The sequence below is a fragment of the Metarhizium album genome (genome assembly GCF_000804445.1).
Source record: "Metarhizium album ARSEF 1941 chromosome Unknown scaffold_14, whole genome shotgun sequence".
In the NCBI taxonomy this organism is placed as follows: Eukaryota; Fungi; Ascomycota; class Sordariomycetes; order Hypocreales; family Clavicipitaceae; genus Metarhizium; species Metarhizium album.
In genome coordinates this window covers 387,735-402,805 of record NW_024467588.1, presented here as the reverse complement: position 1 = coordinate 402,805, position 15,071 = coordinate 387,735, and the positions used below count along the sequence as shown (strand labels likewise).

Below are 15,071 nucleotides of genomic sequence, written 5' to 3'. Positions count from 1 at the left end.
CTACAACTTCTCAAACGTAGGCTTCTTCTTGGAAAAGACGCTCGTCAACGCACTGCGCAAATCGCCGGCCTGCAAGGCCACGGAATTCCAAACGGCCGTGTACCGCAACGCAGCCGCGGTGCCGTTATCCCGCGCGTGGTTCAAGAGCTCTTTGGTGCCCTGCACCGCCACGGGGCTCTTCTCCGCCAGCCGCGACGCCATGTCCAGCGCCGCCTGCACCGTTCGCGCCTTGTCCTCGAAAACCTGGCTCACAAAGCCGACCTGCAGCGCCTCCCGGGCGGAAAAGTCCCTGGCGGACAAGCACACGTCCTTGACCCAGGACGTCGAGCCCACAATCTTGGGCAGGCGCGCGAGGGTACCTACGTCAGCGGCGAGTCCAATGTTGACCTCCTTGACGGCGAGGACGGTGTTTGAAGCAGCGAGGCGGATGTCGGCGCAGCACGCAATATCGACTGCGAGACCCAGCGCAACGCCGTGCATTGCGCAAATGACAGCTGCACGAGACAAGACGAGACGGCGCCAAAGTTAGCTCAATCCCAATCACATGATTCAACCTCCAACGTTTCTTGCTCGCCGTAGAGTGACGGTGACGGTGAGGGTGACGGCAAAATGGGCCAAAAAAAAAACGTACGCTTTTCACACCTCTCCATGTCGGAGATGCACTCCTGAAACTCCTCGATATGGCCTCTCAAAGCCTTGGCCCTCCGCGCGGGATCCAGATCCTCCCCCCCCGTGCCGGAGAGCGGCCCCTCGGTACTCGCAGCCGTCACGTCCAGGCCGGCCGTGAAGGCCCTGTCCCCCGCGCCGCTCAGCACCACCGCCCGCACGTCGGCATCACCGCCGAGCTGGCGGAACACGCGCCCAAACTCGAGCCACATCGGCCTCGAAAACGCATTCAGCTTCGACGCCCGGTTGATCTCGACGTGCGCGACATGCGACGCCGGGAACGTGACGCGCATGAACTCGTACGGCGCGTAGGCGGCCATGGTCTGAGTCGTCGACACACGCTCGGACTCGGCGCTCAGGAAGGGCAGATTCGACGCCCGCAAAAAAAGTAGCCGTGTAAGGGGGCGAGAAAGCCTCGGATTTGATGACTCCAGGCGGTCACCGCAACGTAGCGCTGACGAGATGCCGACTTCAAGGAATCAGGACAAAGGGGTCTGGGAGGAGGAGGAGGAGGAGGAGGATGGGAAGGCGCGGGGGGAGGCGGAGGCGGAGGAGAAAGGGTTTAAATGTGGTTGGGCGGACACGGTCAAACGCGCCCGTCGAGGTTGAAGCTCCGTCCCGGCAGCCGGCCTACAAGATACGTACGATGAGCTGATCGCCGCAGAGCCGAGGTCCTGGGCGATGCTTCTCCACATTTAGCCGCGTCGGGTCCCCGCTGGATTCTCGTTACCAAGGTCCAAAACTGCTCGCCGCTCCGGACGCTCACGTGAGCATTATTGCTTCTTGCTTCTGAGATACATCATACACCCACGGGCTTGTCGGTTCATCAACAATGGTCTTGCCTTGCCACAGACGACACGAGGTCTTCAACGCCTGCTGCTGCCAGTCGACATGTATAAAACATGTTGATCTTTAGGGGCTTCTGATGTTACAACTCTCTGCGTATCATGTCATTCATTGTCAGCCAATCCGATGATGCAACATGATCTCTTGAAAGCGCCCGCCATCGGTCGGTGCTTTTGCTACCAGCAACCGCGCCTGTGGTAGACGACCTTACCATCTACTTTCGTGCCCTTCTATTCCATGACGACATTGTGCAATGACTTTGATCAACGTGGCGGCCACAGCCTAACATGAATTACTATCGTACCCTCCAGACCGGCGGCATCTGACCGCTGACCAGTCAACTACTGAAACAAAGAAGCAACCCAATGACCCCTAACAGCACGGAGCTTCTCAAGAGTGAAGATCTTTTTCAACCGATTTACAAAGTTTTTTCTTTGCCCCCCTATGAGAGAAAAAAAGGCAACAAAAGATCTGCCCATCTCATCATCATCGCCAGTTTTGCAGACGAAATTAGAGAAGCAAGGCGCCAAACAGTGTGAAAAACATGACCAATCCAGTCATGATGAAGGGTGCCTTCTCGACAGGACCGACGGTGCTAATACCAGCGTTGTCAGATTCCTTGGCACCGCTGCCAGTGGGAGAGGGCGAACCGCCAGTAACGCCAGCAGTCGAGGTACCACTGTCACCCGCGTTCTGGGAGCCATCACCGTCGAGCTCGAAACCTGGTCCCTTACCAGCGCCACTCTTCATGTACTTCTGAGCTTGACTGGGCATTTCGGGGACCAGACTGGGGTCAACCTGCCAGCCAGTAGCAGAGGTAGGGCAGTTGACAGCGTGAGTGGTCGACGCCGCACCGCCTGCACCAGTAGGGGCAGGGTTGTTCTTCAGAGCAGACTTGAATGCGTTAAACTCGTCGTCTCGTTTACTAACAGACGAGGACTTGAGCCCATCCGAGAGCTCGACGATACCGTACTTGTTAGCCTCATACGTGTATTCGTACATCAGACCACCAGAGTAGACACTAGTCATTTGGCTGTTCATCAAGGCCCCAATCTCTCCAAACTTGCGGGGGCCGTTGTCAATGCATCCGTACTCGGACAAGCTGTAAAAAGGGATCAAGTCAGAACATCGTCAATCAGGTGAATGGAAGGCGCAACTTACAAAATAGCAATGCCGTAGTCACTGAAGCTCTTAACCTTCTGATCCCAGCCAGACTGCTTGAAGTTTGAGTTGCACCACGAGTAATCATTGAATGCGAAGAAGTCGGATCGCATGTCATCGGTGCCGCAGTTCATGTAGTGGGCAGTCTGTATTCGGTTTGAAGAGACATCGGCAGCGGAATAGCCAACAGGAACCTTGCGAAGACCGCGAGAATTCATGTAGTTTTTGATGTCGCGAGTGACAGCCTTGACGTACGGCGCAGCCTTGTCAGTGTCCTTCTCGTCGTTGATGACCTCATTACCCGAGAAGAAGGCGAGGGTGTTGGGATAGCGGGCAAACATATCGACAGTGGCGAAAACACTCTGCAGGTATTTGGCATTATATGAAGGCCCGGGGTTACGACGGTTGAGGGAGTACTTGGGGTTGTTGACATCGAGAACCAGATAAATGCCTGCGTCCTCGAGAGCCTGCATGCACTTGTCATGGTTCAAAGAGTTGTCGACGGCGTAAACACGAATGGCATTCACTCCCAGATCCTTGAAGACGGCGATATCGCGAAGACAGACAGTGGGATCGCCAATAGGGTCCTCGTTGGCGGACGAGCCGCCGGGCTGGTAGTCAATGCCGCGGAGGTAGAATCGCTCCTTGCCTTTCCAGAAGGCTGCGGGCAGTCTAAGTTAGCACACTGAGCACGTTGTGACAAGATGGGCGCGCTCTCGACCAGCACGGTCGACTGGTGAGCTCCAGAAGGGCAGCAGGGTGACAATGTCGAAAAGTGTTTAGAGCGGATCAATTGGCGGCGGCTTACCGTTGCCAGAAACCGTGACAGCAACAGAGCCGGCACGCTTGGTAGGGGGCTCCTTTTCGGTGGCCGTTGGCGATGCCGTGACGGTGCCAACGGCGGCCAGGGCTGAAGCAAATACGAAGCCCTTCATGATGTGAATCGATACCGGGAGGCAAGGCAATTGTGTGTTTGGTTACAGCTGTCGTGGTCTAGTCGTATGAAATGGCAAAAAAGAAACCCTCAAGAGAGTGAGTGAGTGGGTGGAGGGACGTCGGCGAGAGGAAGTTGGCGTGGCTAAATAAGTATCGGCCAGACCTGGAATTAGAAGGAGATTAGAAGGAGATGACAAGAAAGAAACAAAAAATCCAGCAACGAGGGAGTTGGATTAATGGCAACGAAGAGGAAGTCGCACGAAGATGTAACGCGTTGGGTTCGGGAGGAAGAGAAAGAGTGACACTGATGAAGATGTGGGAGGAGCAGGCAGGCACAGCCACCTGGGTTGAATTCTACTTGCCGGCTTGCGAGCGCGACCTAGCACCCGGAGTCCAAGACAAAAAGGAAAGACGTGGCAGTTTGAAAGGGGTCGGAGGGGGGTGGGAGTATTCACGACGAAGGCGCAGTGATTGGCAGAGCTTGACTGGTCTGGAAACGAAGGCCAGCCACAGCCAGGGACCAGAGCCTGGGGACTCGGGAGGACGCCCTTGGTGGTTGGTACCTAGGTTAGTGGTTGTCTGGACACTAATAAGAAGGTTTACAGTGCTCCATAGTGATGCCAGTCAACTGGTGCCCTGTGTTTGGGCTGCCTGAGGCTGCCCCGACTCCAGTGCTGGCCCCGTCTGGCGCCTGTTGATCTCGTCTCCATGGCGTCTTGGTACCTGAGTGCCTAGGTACTCGAGTACTCATGTACTTACTCAAGTAAGTTGTGCATGTGTGATTACTTACCGGACGCCATAGAGCAACATTGAAAAGTATCCAGCTACGGAGTACTTGAACACTCTCCAAAGTCAGCCCGCAACCATCAACACGTGCCTTTCCTGATGGATCTCGAGAGGCATTGATGAGCCGTAGAAAGGTCAAGGGCCCCTGACCCGCGCAGTTGCTCAAGCGTCCGAGTCAAGTCACAGGTGCCACCAACGTCGAAGTTTTCATCCTCGTGTACTCCGTACTCCGTACCTCGCCAGCCCAATTGTTGGTTTCCGCAACCACACCCCCATGGGCCATCAGAATCCGCCCAAACGCAAGGCAGTCAGTCAATCAACTGCACTGCACTGCCCGTCCCAGCTTCAGTTGAGGAGCCGCCCAGACGGCCCAAGTGCCCCTGAAACCCCCGCCCCACCCCCCCAAGCAAAGGATGGCCTTGGAATGCGACGTCGTCACCACACTGTATGGATGCCGTGGCGGCAAGAAGTGTGCACATCTTCATCTTGTGCGGATTCGTATTCCGTGCTAGTGCTGCGTCTAGTACGGAGTAATCCGTATAAAAGGGGACCAAGAGCGACCGCGCTACGGCCTGTCCCCTCCCCTCATGTTGTATTCGAATCTGAAGTACTTACCTACTTAGGTACCTAAGTAGCTAAGGCAGGTGCCTAGATGTGCACATACATGCTAGGCACGTACGAGGTTTCTCCGCCACACCCCCTTGCCAGTGACCCGTGGTAGTCACGTATCTACGCTCAACTCCCTGTAACTTTGGCCATGGATGATCTGACGAGAAATTTGTGGAGTGTCATGCAGAGGAACCTCTGGAGTTAACAGCAACTCGGCTTATTTCCAGCAGTAACTGTTCAGTAACCAAGTGCTTGAGGTATGATACAAGTTCAATAGCAGGAAAATAACGTAGTTGGTGACTTATCGTAGTTGGTGACTTATCTCGATGAGATGTTTTATTAAAAAATTAGGTACTTGCCTGCCCTACAGTCACCACCTGCTGATTAAGCTTTTCAAAGTCGGGATTGGCTCGATGGAGGCGGTGCCACACAGTTAGGATTTAGTTTTTTCTTGTTTTGCAGCAGCAATGCGACCAGTCGTCGTCGTCATCGTCGTCGTCGGCCCAGGGTAAACCTCGGCTCTCAACCCACCTCCCTTGGATTGGACGGGCTTCCGTTCACACGAAAGGTGCACCTTTGACGCACTAAAGGAGGATCCTCTGCCGTACGCAGCATGAGTTTATATTTGACATCGCACATCATCAAGAGAGCTTGACCTATTCAACGCGCGTATTGTCAAAACACTCTATCCAAGAAAGGTGGTCTAGAAAAGGGAAAAAGACAAAGCCCGCCTACAACTCGGGCACGTCAAACAATTCTTGTACTCCGCTCCAAGTTCCCTTTGCCCTTTCCTCCCAGTAGCCCTCCTTGCCCGTCTTTATCTTCCACACTTCCTCGCCATCGGGACTATCCTCTGCCCTGACAAACCACCTCGGCCGATAGACATGTCCCTTATCCTCCATCTCTCGCCGCCGAGCACGTTGCGCCTCCTCGAGGTTATGTTTCCACTTCTCAGCTCCATCCAAGTCTCCCTTTTCAGCGAGGCGCTGGTCAGGGCGGAGTCGCGTGTCCGTCGGTGCTATTTTCCCCTTTTCAATCTCGGTGATTTCGTTGAGACTCACCGCAAAGAGCGTCATGCCGTAGGTTCGAGATGGGTTGTCTGCCATTTCGCCCACTTCCCAAATCTCTTCGCTGGCTGCTTTGCCGGGACCGACGCTTTTAAGGCCGCCCGTCCAGGTCCCTGCAAGGCCACTGCCTGTGTCGCCGCCGTCCGGACTGAACGTAGTTACATGGACGTCTTCGGCGCGGCCACCAAACATGCCTTTGCTTTTGAATTCGACATTGGCTTTGTGGCCGGTCGTGTCGTTGGATACGTGCATTGATCCGACAGGCTCGACGTACTTTTCACCCATGACCACGTTGCGCAGGAACATGGTCGCTACGTTCCACGAGTACAGCTCGTCATTGCCGTCTGTCAAGCGTAGGACAACCCGGACGCGACCATCGGTGGTGATTTCGGCACTCTTGCCCCAGAACTTTTGTCCTGGAGCCGGCGAGTGCGAGAATGACCAGTTTGCCGAGTCCGCTTGCATGGCTAGCCTCACCGGCCGATGCTGAACCTTTTCCACGAGCAATCGGAAACCCCCCGGTGTTTCCTTGTTCGTCCTGACCAGTTCAAACGTCTCACCAAGAAGAGGGTTGAACGGTTTGCGAATGGCTCGTTCTTTGGCTCGACCACCACTGAACTGAGACACAGCAAACGCCGTAACAAAGAGTAGCCGCTCTGTCGGGCTTTTCTGTCTACAGGCCTTGTCTAAAAGCTGAGCATATTCGAGTGACTCGGCAACCTTCTGAAGCAAAGATATGGGCTCGTTGGCGGACACGGGCATGCTGATCGTGCTGAGATCCTTTCCAACGTTCTTGCGAACGAATGCAATAAGACTTGGTGGTTGGACCAGCGCAGGCGGTATTCCACTTCTTCGTGTCACGGCTTTGTCAAGAGGCAGAGGACTGAGATTCTTTGGCCTGACGGGATAAACATCGCCGGCGCCCTCTATGCCAACCCCCTCTTCGTCTTCGATGGAGGAAATGGATGAGCTTTCGTGGATAGATTCCTCCTCGGCCTCGGTCTCGGCGGATTCGTCCTCGCTGCCATCGATCTTGACGACGCCGGATTTCGCGTCCTCAGCATCAAAGAATTCATCCGTAGATGTCGTTTCGATACTCATGCGGGAAGCACCCTCGGCAGACGGGGTGAGTGGCAAACGACGTCTCTTGCTGTTGGCAATCAGAGCAGTGAATTCGGAGACGACGGAGTCAAGATCAGACAGTAGGGCTCCACAGTGATCGTGCAGAGACTTCTCCTCTTGAGCTCCTCCACGAGACCTTCGCCTAGACACCTGGCGGGCCACGGTTCCCGCACCGCTGGTGGCACTGCCGGGGGAAGGCAGAGCCAGGCCTGACGCTGTGGTTTGCGGAGTGGGAGAGCTTGACAAACCTGGGGCACTAGACTTTCGTTTCCAGAATGGCTTCTTTTCCACTGTCGCAGGGAAGTAACTGTCCCGGCTCTCTTCGCTTGGGGTTCCAAGGCCGGGTGACAGGAACTGTCCGCTTGGTGAAGGCCTCGGCAAGTGGGAAACTTCCTTCGTCAGCCGGCGGAGAGCATCGCGCGTGCCCACGACACGGCTGACTAGCGTCTCAACCTGCTGCCATTCAACGGTTTCACTATGGCACAAATCTTGTGTCTTGTCGAGGTGATGATCGTCAAGCTTCAGAGCAGGCCTCGAGGGCTTGGCCAGCGTGTCTAGACCTCGAGCAAGGCGACTAGCCCTCTCCAGTGCCTGTGCCCAGTCCTGAAATTCCTTGTCATTTGGTGCCCGCAAATGCCAAACTTCAGCGCCAGAGTCGATGCTGATTTCTCTTCTGCGCTCATCGGCGGCGATGGCAGCCAAGCTGAGAGGGATAGCTCCACGCAGGGCAGATGAGTTTCGATTGTAATAGTATGACAGAGTGCAGGTTGAGTAGTCCAATGAAAAGAAGCGGCGAGCATAGCCTTGTCTCTTCTTGCGTCGTCTCTTTGAAAGTGTACCAACATGGTAATTCAGCGGCGCTATCGTGGCATCACTCTTCGCAGCCGAAGATTGCGCCCGCTTGCGACCCTGACTTGGAAGACTGTCGACCGAGGCGGAGGGACCATTCTCATTTTGAGGAGTCCCATACTTTCCCAGGCTAGACTGGCTGGTCTCAGCATTCGGCAATTGCAGGTTCGGTAGGTTGTTGGTTGTCTGGGGTGGTGCCCCAGTCGGATATGTGAGGACAACGAATGTGGCTGTCTTGGAGGTTTGTTTGGAAAAGGTGTTATCAAAAACTAGCCCATACATGCCACCATCGCCGACATGAACATCGTGTGTACCCCTGGAAACCTTGTCCGCTTCGCACTTCCCATGCCACAGGATCGGGATGAAGCCCTTGCTGATCAGCAAGTCTTGTGCGGTGGTCTCCTTCTTCGCAAATCGACTTCCCTTGCCGTCTGTGGTGCCCTGAACAGGAGCACTGTCGAGCACGTCACCAGTCGCCGAGAGGAGTGTCGCTGCGCCGCTGCCTGGATGTTTCACGATACCGAAGTTGCTATTGATACAATAGTGTCAGCCAAGTCGGCAGTCGCATGCGATGACATGTAAAACGGCTCAGTCCTGAGATGGCTCACATGGACTTTTTGTTGGGCTGCACACTCCACGAGAGAGTATTGTCTTGGTCGACTCTCACCCAGCGGACTATGTACGACTTGTTTGAGGTCAGATCGGGCTCAAGAGGCAGCGCTTTACGGCCGTGGGTGACGCTGGCGCAGGGAGATGGGAGTGACAGGTGGCTCGTACCTTGCTATGAACCTCGAGCTTCTCAATACCGGCCATGATGAGCGCCGTGGCACTGAGGTCCTGGAGCGAGGGGAAGCAATGCCAATGGCGGTCAGTAGTGCGGCTAGGTTGCACCCCTTAAACGGTGCACGCGGAAAGCTCCTTGATCAACTCTCCATGGCGAAGATGCAGGGCACGAGTGTTGGAGAGATGCAAAGCCGATGGCAACGCTCATGCAGAGTGGACGTGGGCGACCGAGGTATCACACGCAAAACTGCCGTCGGGAGTCGCGGACCGCAGCCCCGAGGACGGCGGAGAATTGGTGGAGTTGGCCAACGAGGATTCAGTATCCGGAACTGCGGTTCAGTTCAGGGCTGGGGGCACATGGCTGACCGCTGCATCAGGCAACATTTGAAGCCTGGGGAACCGATGCTGGGTGCTGTACGGAGTAGATCAGCTGCAAAAGGGCGAGCAACAGGCACTGACATGACTCGAGCAGCGGAAGCCCAGTGGGGCCAACCAGACATGACTGGGGCGGGCGTCTGGTCCAAGCTGCACGTGCAAAGCTCGTGCAGGTCGTGGCCATGCATGTTAGGTGACCAAGTTGATAACCAGTTGGCAGGTTACTTGGGGTATCGTGCGTAGGTACTCTAATAAATCATGATTCTGAAAAATGCCGATATGTACAGACTGTTGTTTCGCAGGGTTGATAGGGACAAGGACATGGACAGTTGGCAGTTATATTGGCCGCGGCACGAATGATGGAATATCCATGCCTGGAGGCGGCGACACGGACGGATGGGGGGCACGGACCAACCTTCCAACCGAACAAGCAGCAGGTAGGTTATCTACTGAAGTACCTAGGGTAGGTAACTCGTGGATGTCGAGATGGCTCGTCTGATGCGCCCGTGACAACCCGTCAAAGCTTGGAGGGCCGGCGTCGCCCTTGTAAAAAGAGCAGAACCCAACCAGGTCCAGTCTGCAACTTGCTCCATGTACCTTCCTTAAGTACGTAAATACTCAAGCAGCTATAGGTGGGCGGTACTCGACAAATTTGAGGTTGGAGGCATGTGGCTGCCGACTCTCGGCTCGTTCGTTCCCAGCGCCTTCAATGGCGCCATGTCGGACAACGACGCTTTCGTCTGCATGCTTGGCCAGACGCCACCGAAGAGTCAGTCATCCCGAGATTCCGAAATGGCATTATTGGATAACTACTGCTTGACCTGGGCCGACATCCGTGTCCAGCCTCGCGAACAGATGTGTGATGAATGGATCACACCGTTTCTCCTGGCCCGCGACAATGGATGGTGCGCTACGACTGCGGGGTGGGTGGGCGCTGAAGAGACATCGATGGCACCCGGGCTCAGGCACCGAAAATGCCTGGGCTGGTTAGTGCTCCCACAGCGCTCGATAGCACCGACAATTCGAACCAGTTGACGTCCACTGCGGGTCTCCGGCCATGCTTTGGGCTCGAAGCCCCCCACTAAAGAGAGCGCAGCTTGGCCTAACCCTTGACGGCAGCTCGCCCGCCAGACAGACGTCTTGATCGTCTCCTTTTCGGCCAGACCATCCGTGAACCCTCGAGATTTGAACAACTCTGCGGCATTGCAACGGCGGCTGGAGTCCCGAGGTGCCTCACTGCGCTTTGCTAATCCCTTTGTCTGCGTCACTTTTGTTTTCTTAAACTTGTCCTCCTCACCCCTCGCCTGAAGTCTGCGTTTCACACTTTTTTTTTCTCTCGTCCCTCCTTTCCTCGTCACCATGGTCTTTGAATAACTTGCATCATCGCTCGCACGCGACTGCTCTTCATCTTGGTTTCCATCACCCTGCTTCCCTTACCCTGCAAGATACCCATTCAACTCGGCGGCCAACAGAGCCCTTGGATTTCCTCTAATCGTACATTGCCCTAACCTATAATCCCCCCCCCCCGGCGCCATGACCAGTGCTCTGAGCAAGCGCCAGCAAGCGCGCAATGAAAAGGCTCTCCAAGACCTCGTTCACAAGGTCCCGGGCAACAATGTATGCGCAGACTGCCACGCGAGAAACCCAGGTTTGTTCAACCCTCCCCGTCTGATCTCATTTGTCGTCATGTTAACTGACGAAATCGCGCTCGCAGCTTGGGCATCATGGAGTGTATGAAAGACGTATTTCCACCCAACGGCGTCGAAGTCCCCTTGATACTGATCAATCTCTAGTTGGGCGTTTTCCTATGTATGCGCTGTGCCGCGATACACCGAAAGCTAGGCACCCATATCTCCAAGGTCAAGTCGCTGAGTATGGACACCTGGTCCAACGAGCAGGTTGATGTACGTTGCGAGAGCCTGCTACCATGAGACCCGACTGCCTTGAAATTCCTGACGTGTTTGTTTAGAATATGCGCAAGGTTGGCAACGTCACTTCGAACCAGATATACAATCCCCAGGGTCGAAAACCACCGGTGCCGATTGACGCTGACGAGGTCGACTCGGCCATGGAGCGGTTTATTCGCCAGAAATATTTTCACAATATCGCCGCCAAGCCAAGCAAGCCGCCAAGCCGGGGATCAGACGAAGGGACGCCACCGCCGTTACCGCCCAAGAACTCAACCAAATTCGGATTCAGATCAGCTTCGTCTATTTTTCCCTTGACATCTCGCGCAAAGAAGGAGCAGCGAGCTGTGAGCAGCTCGAGTGGTGGCGCAGTGCCGTCCCCGACGTTGCCAAACAAGCCGTCTAGGCTTTTCGGAGCCACCATTGATTATGACGGACCAGATGAAACTGACAAGAAACTGACGAAGCTTTACGAAATGGGATTTCAGGATTCTCAGCGCAATTCGATAGTTCTCAAAGGTGTTAACGGCGAGCTGGATCGGGCAGTTGAGGCTTTGGTCCGGCTAGGAGAAGGTGGAAATCAATCCCCAGCACCTGTGCCGGCACTTCGAGAACCTACACTGCGTGCCACAAGATCCATGACTCCGTTGAATTCGAATTCAGTCGCAGCTGGGCTTGGGCCGACCTTGGACGTTCCACAGAAGCCGAAGCTTGATAGACCAACCACGTCATCCACAACATCTACCAATCCCTTCGACATGATGCCACCTGCCCAGCCTCAAACCGCCCAGTCTACAGGCACGCTGCATAATAAGAGCCCATACAATAGCACGAATAACCCCTTTGGAGCTCCTTCGCAACAAGCCGATCTTGGTCAGGTGTTTCAAGGTCTACATGTGTCAACGTCCGCGTCTCATCCGGTATTCTTTCCTCCGTCTAATGGCGTACATCAATTTCAAATGCCACAGCAGCAGCAACCGTACCACCAGCAGCACACGTCGCCGTCGGCTCCCGCTAGCCCTCAGAGTTATCAGCCCATGGCTTTCCAGAACAGCATGACGTATCCGCAACCGATTTCTTCGCTCCAGCAACCCATGCAGACCGGCTACAACCGGTTCTTCTCTCAGCCGTCGAGTCCAGCTCCAGCTCTGCAAAACCTGAACGTGAACACGGCACAGGGAGGGCTTGCCAACAATCCGTTCCTACGATCCCCTACGAGGATAGCTTCCCCGGCCCTTATACAGATACCAGAACAAGCCCAGTCCAATTTCTCCGAGTCGCCGTTCCTCAGTGCGTCACCTCACCCGCTGCCGACATCAACAAATCCATTCTTTGCCAACATACAGCTGCCGCACCAGCAACAGCCACAAACACAGCAGCTCGCCCAACAAACACTTGCCGTTCAGCATCCTCAACAATCATACTACCAAAAACCCCGACATGACAAAGCGTCAATAATGGCGCTGTTCAATCAACCTGGACAAGAAAGTTTCAACCCTGCAGCCGCAGGGCCAAACATGAAGACGGCAACTCCAAGTATACCGGAAAATCAGGTCATCTACACTCAATCCACCCAGCTGCTGCCCTCGGCAAACCAGCAACCACACAGTCCGTCGCAGCCAATACCTCAAAATACAAATACAAGTCCGTACATGAACCAAGCTTCGACCCAAGCGGTTCCTTTCATATCAAATAAGCAAACTAGCAGGGAGAGCATGAACCTTGGGCTTGATATGACTTGGACGAATGGAAGACATAGTCCAGATGCATTTGCGAGTCTAAGCGCAAGGCATGTGTAATCCTAACGAGAGGGAAAGAATGGGAACCGTCAAAATTGAATACAATGCACATTCGGTGTACATAGTAGCGCAATATGTATGATATAGATACCTAAGCAGTTACGTCGTGTAAGGAAGAGAGATGCAGAACATGTGGCACTATGCCTCAACTGGCGGGTTGTAGATCACCAAGCCCACAGGTTGCTCTATGGGTTAATGCTGTACACTGCATCGTTTGAATGAACGGGTGACGGGAATTGTGTCAATCAAAGAGCAAAAGTAGCGAAAATCCACACGGGTTTGATTATTCGAATCGGACGATAATGGCCGTGCAGCCCGACCCGTGATATCCGAGTGCAAGTTGACAGGTCCAAAGACAGTATCATGTCAACCTTGGGCAATTGGTCACGAGACATATAGTACAAGGAATTTCATGCTCAAGCCCTCGCAAGTGCATTGACATGATTGGTGACAGGATGACGGGATTATGCACACAACTGCCAAGCGGCTGTGTCGGGGCTTGGCGGTAGAGTTTCACCATTGGCGGGCTAGAGAGGTGAAGGAATGCACGTGGCTTGCAGACAGTGACTTGGAACTACGGAGAAGAGGGAGACTGTATTAAGTTAGGTACCTAGGCAGAGCGGGGTTCGGCTAACAAAAAGCCAAGTACACAGTATGAGGAGTGGCATTGCCGTGCAGCCCCACGCCGTCTCATGGATAGCCAGATGGTGCGCTGCAAATTGAAATGACTGGGAGAATCCAAGTCCCGGGTGTCTCGGGTGACTTGTCAGCACTCTCCCCGACTCCGGTCATTTCTGCTTTTCCTTTTTCCACCATCGCACATGATCCGTTGCACAACACAAGCCGCTCTCAATCCGCCTTTTCACTCGCAGACGCCTCTTCGCAGCACAATTTCCAGCTTATCTCTACTACGTCCTTGTGTTGCTCACTGACTCTACCAAATCGTCATCGACTTTAAATCGCCCGTACGCGTCTACATTGATACAACAATCCCGTCGCCACCGCAATCCACTCAGCCGACGTCGCCAGCCAACTTACCTGCGACGACCCCCCATCGAATCCATCGAATCCAATTTCAATACAGCAATCGTGGAACAACTATAACAATGGCGCTTTTAAGTAACCAGAATTCGAATTGTAGTAGTAATTACGGCGAGGACGTAGTTGTCCGAGTCAACGTCCTTGCCTCCTGCTACATTGTCGACTCAGCTGCCCAGCTCAAGGGCACCCACTACTGCACTACTGGGGCTGCAGGTATGTTCCTCAAGGCTTCCTACTTGGCGCGATGCCGCATGTGATATGCCATGCGGCTCCGTCACTTTTGTCATTTGACTGCTTTCAGCCATGATCGTGATCTCCTCAACCCCGATGCTGACTAATGTGCAGGGGCGGAGTGGTATTCCTGAGGTCCCTACCTCAGGTCTACCTTCCCCTCCGACAAGCCCCCCCCTCGCCGCGCTGACCTCGTCCAACGAGCTCGCTCTTCTTCCTAAGGACAAGAAGCGCGACAATCCGGGTCGCCGACGCCCGGAGCGGCGAGGGGGGGCAGCACTCATGATCAGGGAAGAATGTGAGAGATTCTTTTGTGAGTCCATGAAGGCAGTATTCCACGGTGAGAGGAACCTGTCGATGGATGGCTCCGGCCTGTCAGGTGCTTATTTGCAAACACCGCCACTAGAGGACCCGTTGCTTGACGTCTTCCGGCAACGCATGGACATCAAGTCTCGAGGATTTGAAGTTGATGCGTGGATGGAGGTTTGGGACTACGCTGGCGGTGCGAGTTTTCGGGCCTTTGTGGCAAGTAACGGGCAGGAAAGATCCTTGTTCGTATTTTTTGACATTGAAGGCGTTGTTGGACGAGATCTCAAGAAAGCGTGAGTTGCCCCCCCCCTTCCTTTAATGCAATACATCGCTACGATTGAACTTCGCCCTTACAAACCCTGTTTCTAGTCTCATGGCTTTGATTGAGCTTGCCGATGGTCCTTTGAACTGCGCACACATTGTCACTTGCGTTGATCGCCGCATTCCCCTTGAGGAAGCACACGAATTGACCAAAAGCCTGCAATGGGTCGGATTCGAAATCACTACGCTGGACCACTGGGCAAATAACCTCGATGTCACGAGCAAACGGTGGGTATTCATGGGCATGGAACTGTAGGGGTGAC

General features: G+C 54.4%; 5 protein-coding genes across 5 annotated transcripts; 2 read left to right on the top strand and 3 right to left on the bottom strand.

Moving 5' to 3' along the window:
• On the bottom strand, positions 1–986 carry MAM_05582 (enoyl-CoA hydratase/isomerase family protein; the record flags this gene model as incomplete). Its single annotated transcript, XM_040824380.1, has 2 exons — positions 1–494; positions 632–986. 2 exons carry the CDS (start codon positions 984–986, stop codon positions 1–3), a joined length of 849 nt encoding a protein of 282 aa, XP_040677705.1.
• Positions 987–2,022: 1,036 nt separating this feature from the next.
• MAM_05581 (1,3-beta-glucanosyltransferase Gel1) lies at positions 2,023–3,608 on the bottom strand (the record flags this gene model as incomplete). Its single annotated transcript, XM_040824379.1, has 3 exons — positions 2,023–2,614; positions 2,674–3,334; positions 3,482–3,608. The coding sequence occupies 3 exons, from the start codon at positions 3,606–3,608 to the stop codon at positions 2,023–2,025; spliced, it is 1,380 nt and encodes a 459-aa protein (XP_040677704.1).
• Positions 3,609–5,735: 2,127 nt separating this feature from the next.
• On the bottom strand, positions 5,736–8,855 carry MAM_05580 (Oxysterol-binding protein; the record flags this gene model as incomplete). The annotated part of the gene is made up of 3 exons (XM_040824378.1): positions 5,736–8,571; positions 8,651–8,727; positions 8,820–8,855. 3 exons carry the CDS (start codon positions 8,853–8,855, stop codon positions 5,736–5,738), a joined length of 2,949 nt encoding a protein of 982 aa, XP_040677703.1.
• A 1,878-nt stretch (positions 8,856–10,733) lies between these two features.
• MAM_05579 (Arf GTPase activating protein) lies at positions 10,734–12,906 on the top strand (the record flags this gene model as incomplete). Its single annotated transcript, XM_040824377.1, has 3 exons — positions 10,734–10,931; positions 10,994–11,104; positions 11,170–12,906. The coding sequence occupies 3 exons, from the start codon at positions 10,734–10,736 to the stop codon at positions 12,904–12,906; spliced, it is 2,046 nt and encodes a 681-aa protein (XP_040677702.1).
• Positions 12,907–14,250: 1,344 nt separating this feature from the next.
• Positions 14,251–15,064, top strand: MAM_05578 (ornithine decarboxylase antizyme; the record flags this gene model as incomplete). Its single annotated transcript, XM_040824376.1, has 2 exons — positions 14,251–14,780; positions 14,857–15,064. The coding sequence occupies 2 exons, from the start codon at positions 14,251–14,253 to the stop codon at positions 15,062–15,064; spliced, it is 738 nt and encodes a 245-aa protein (XP_040677701.1).
• Positions 15,065–15,071: the final 7 nt, after the last annotated feature.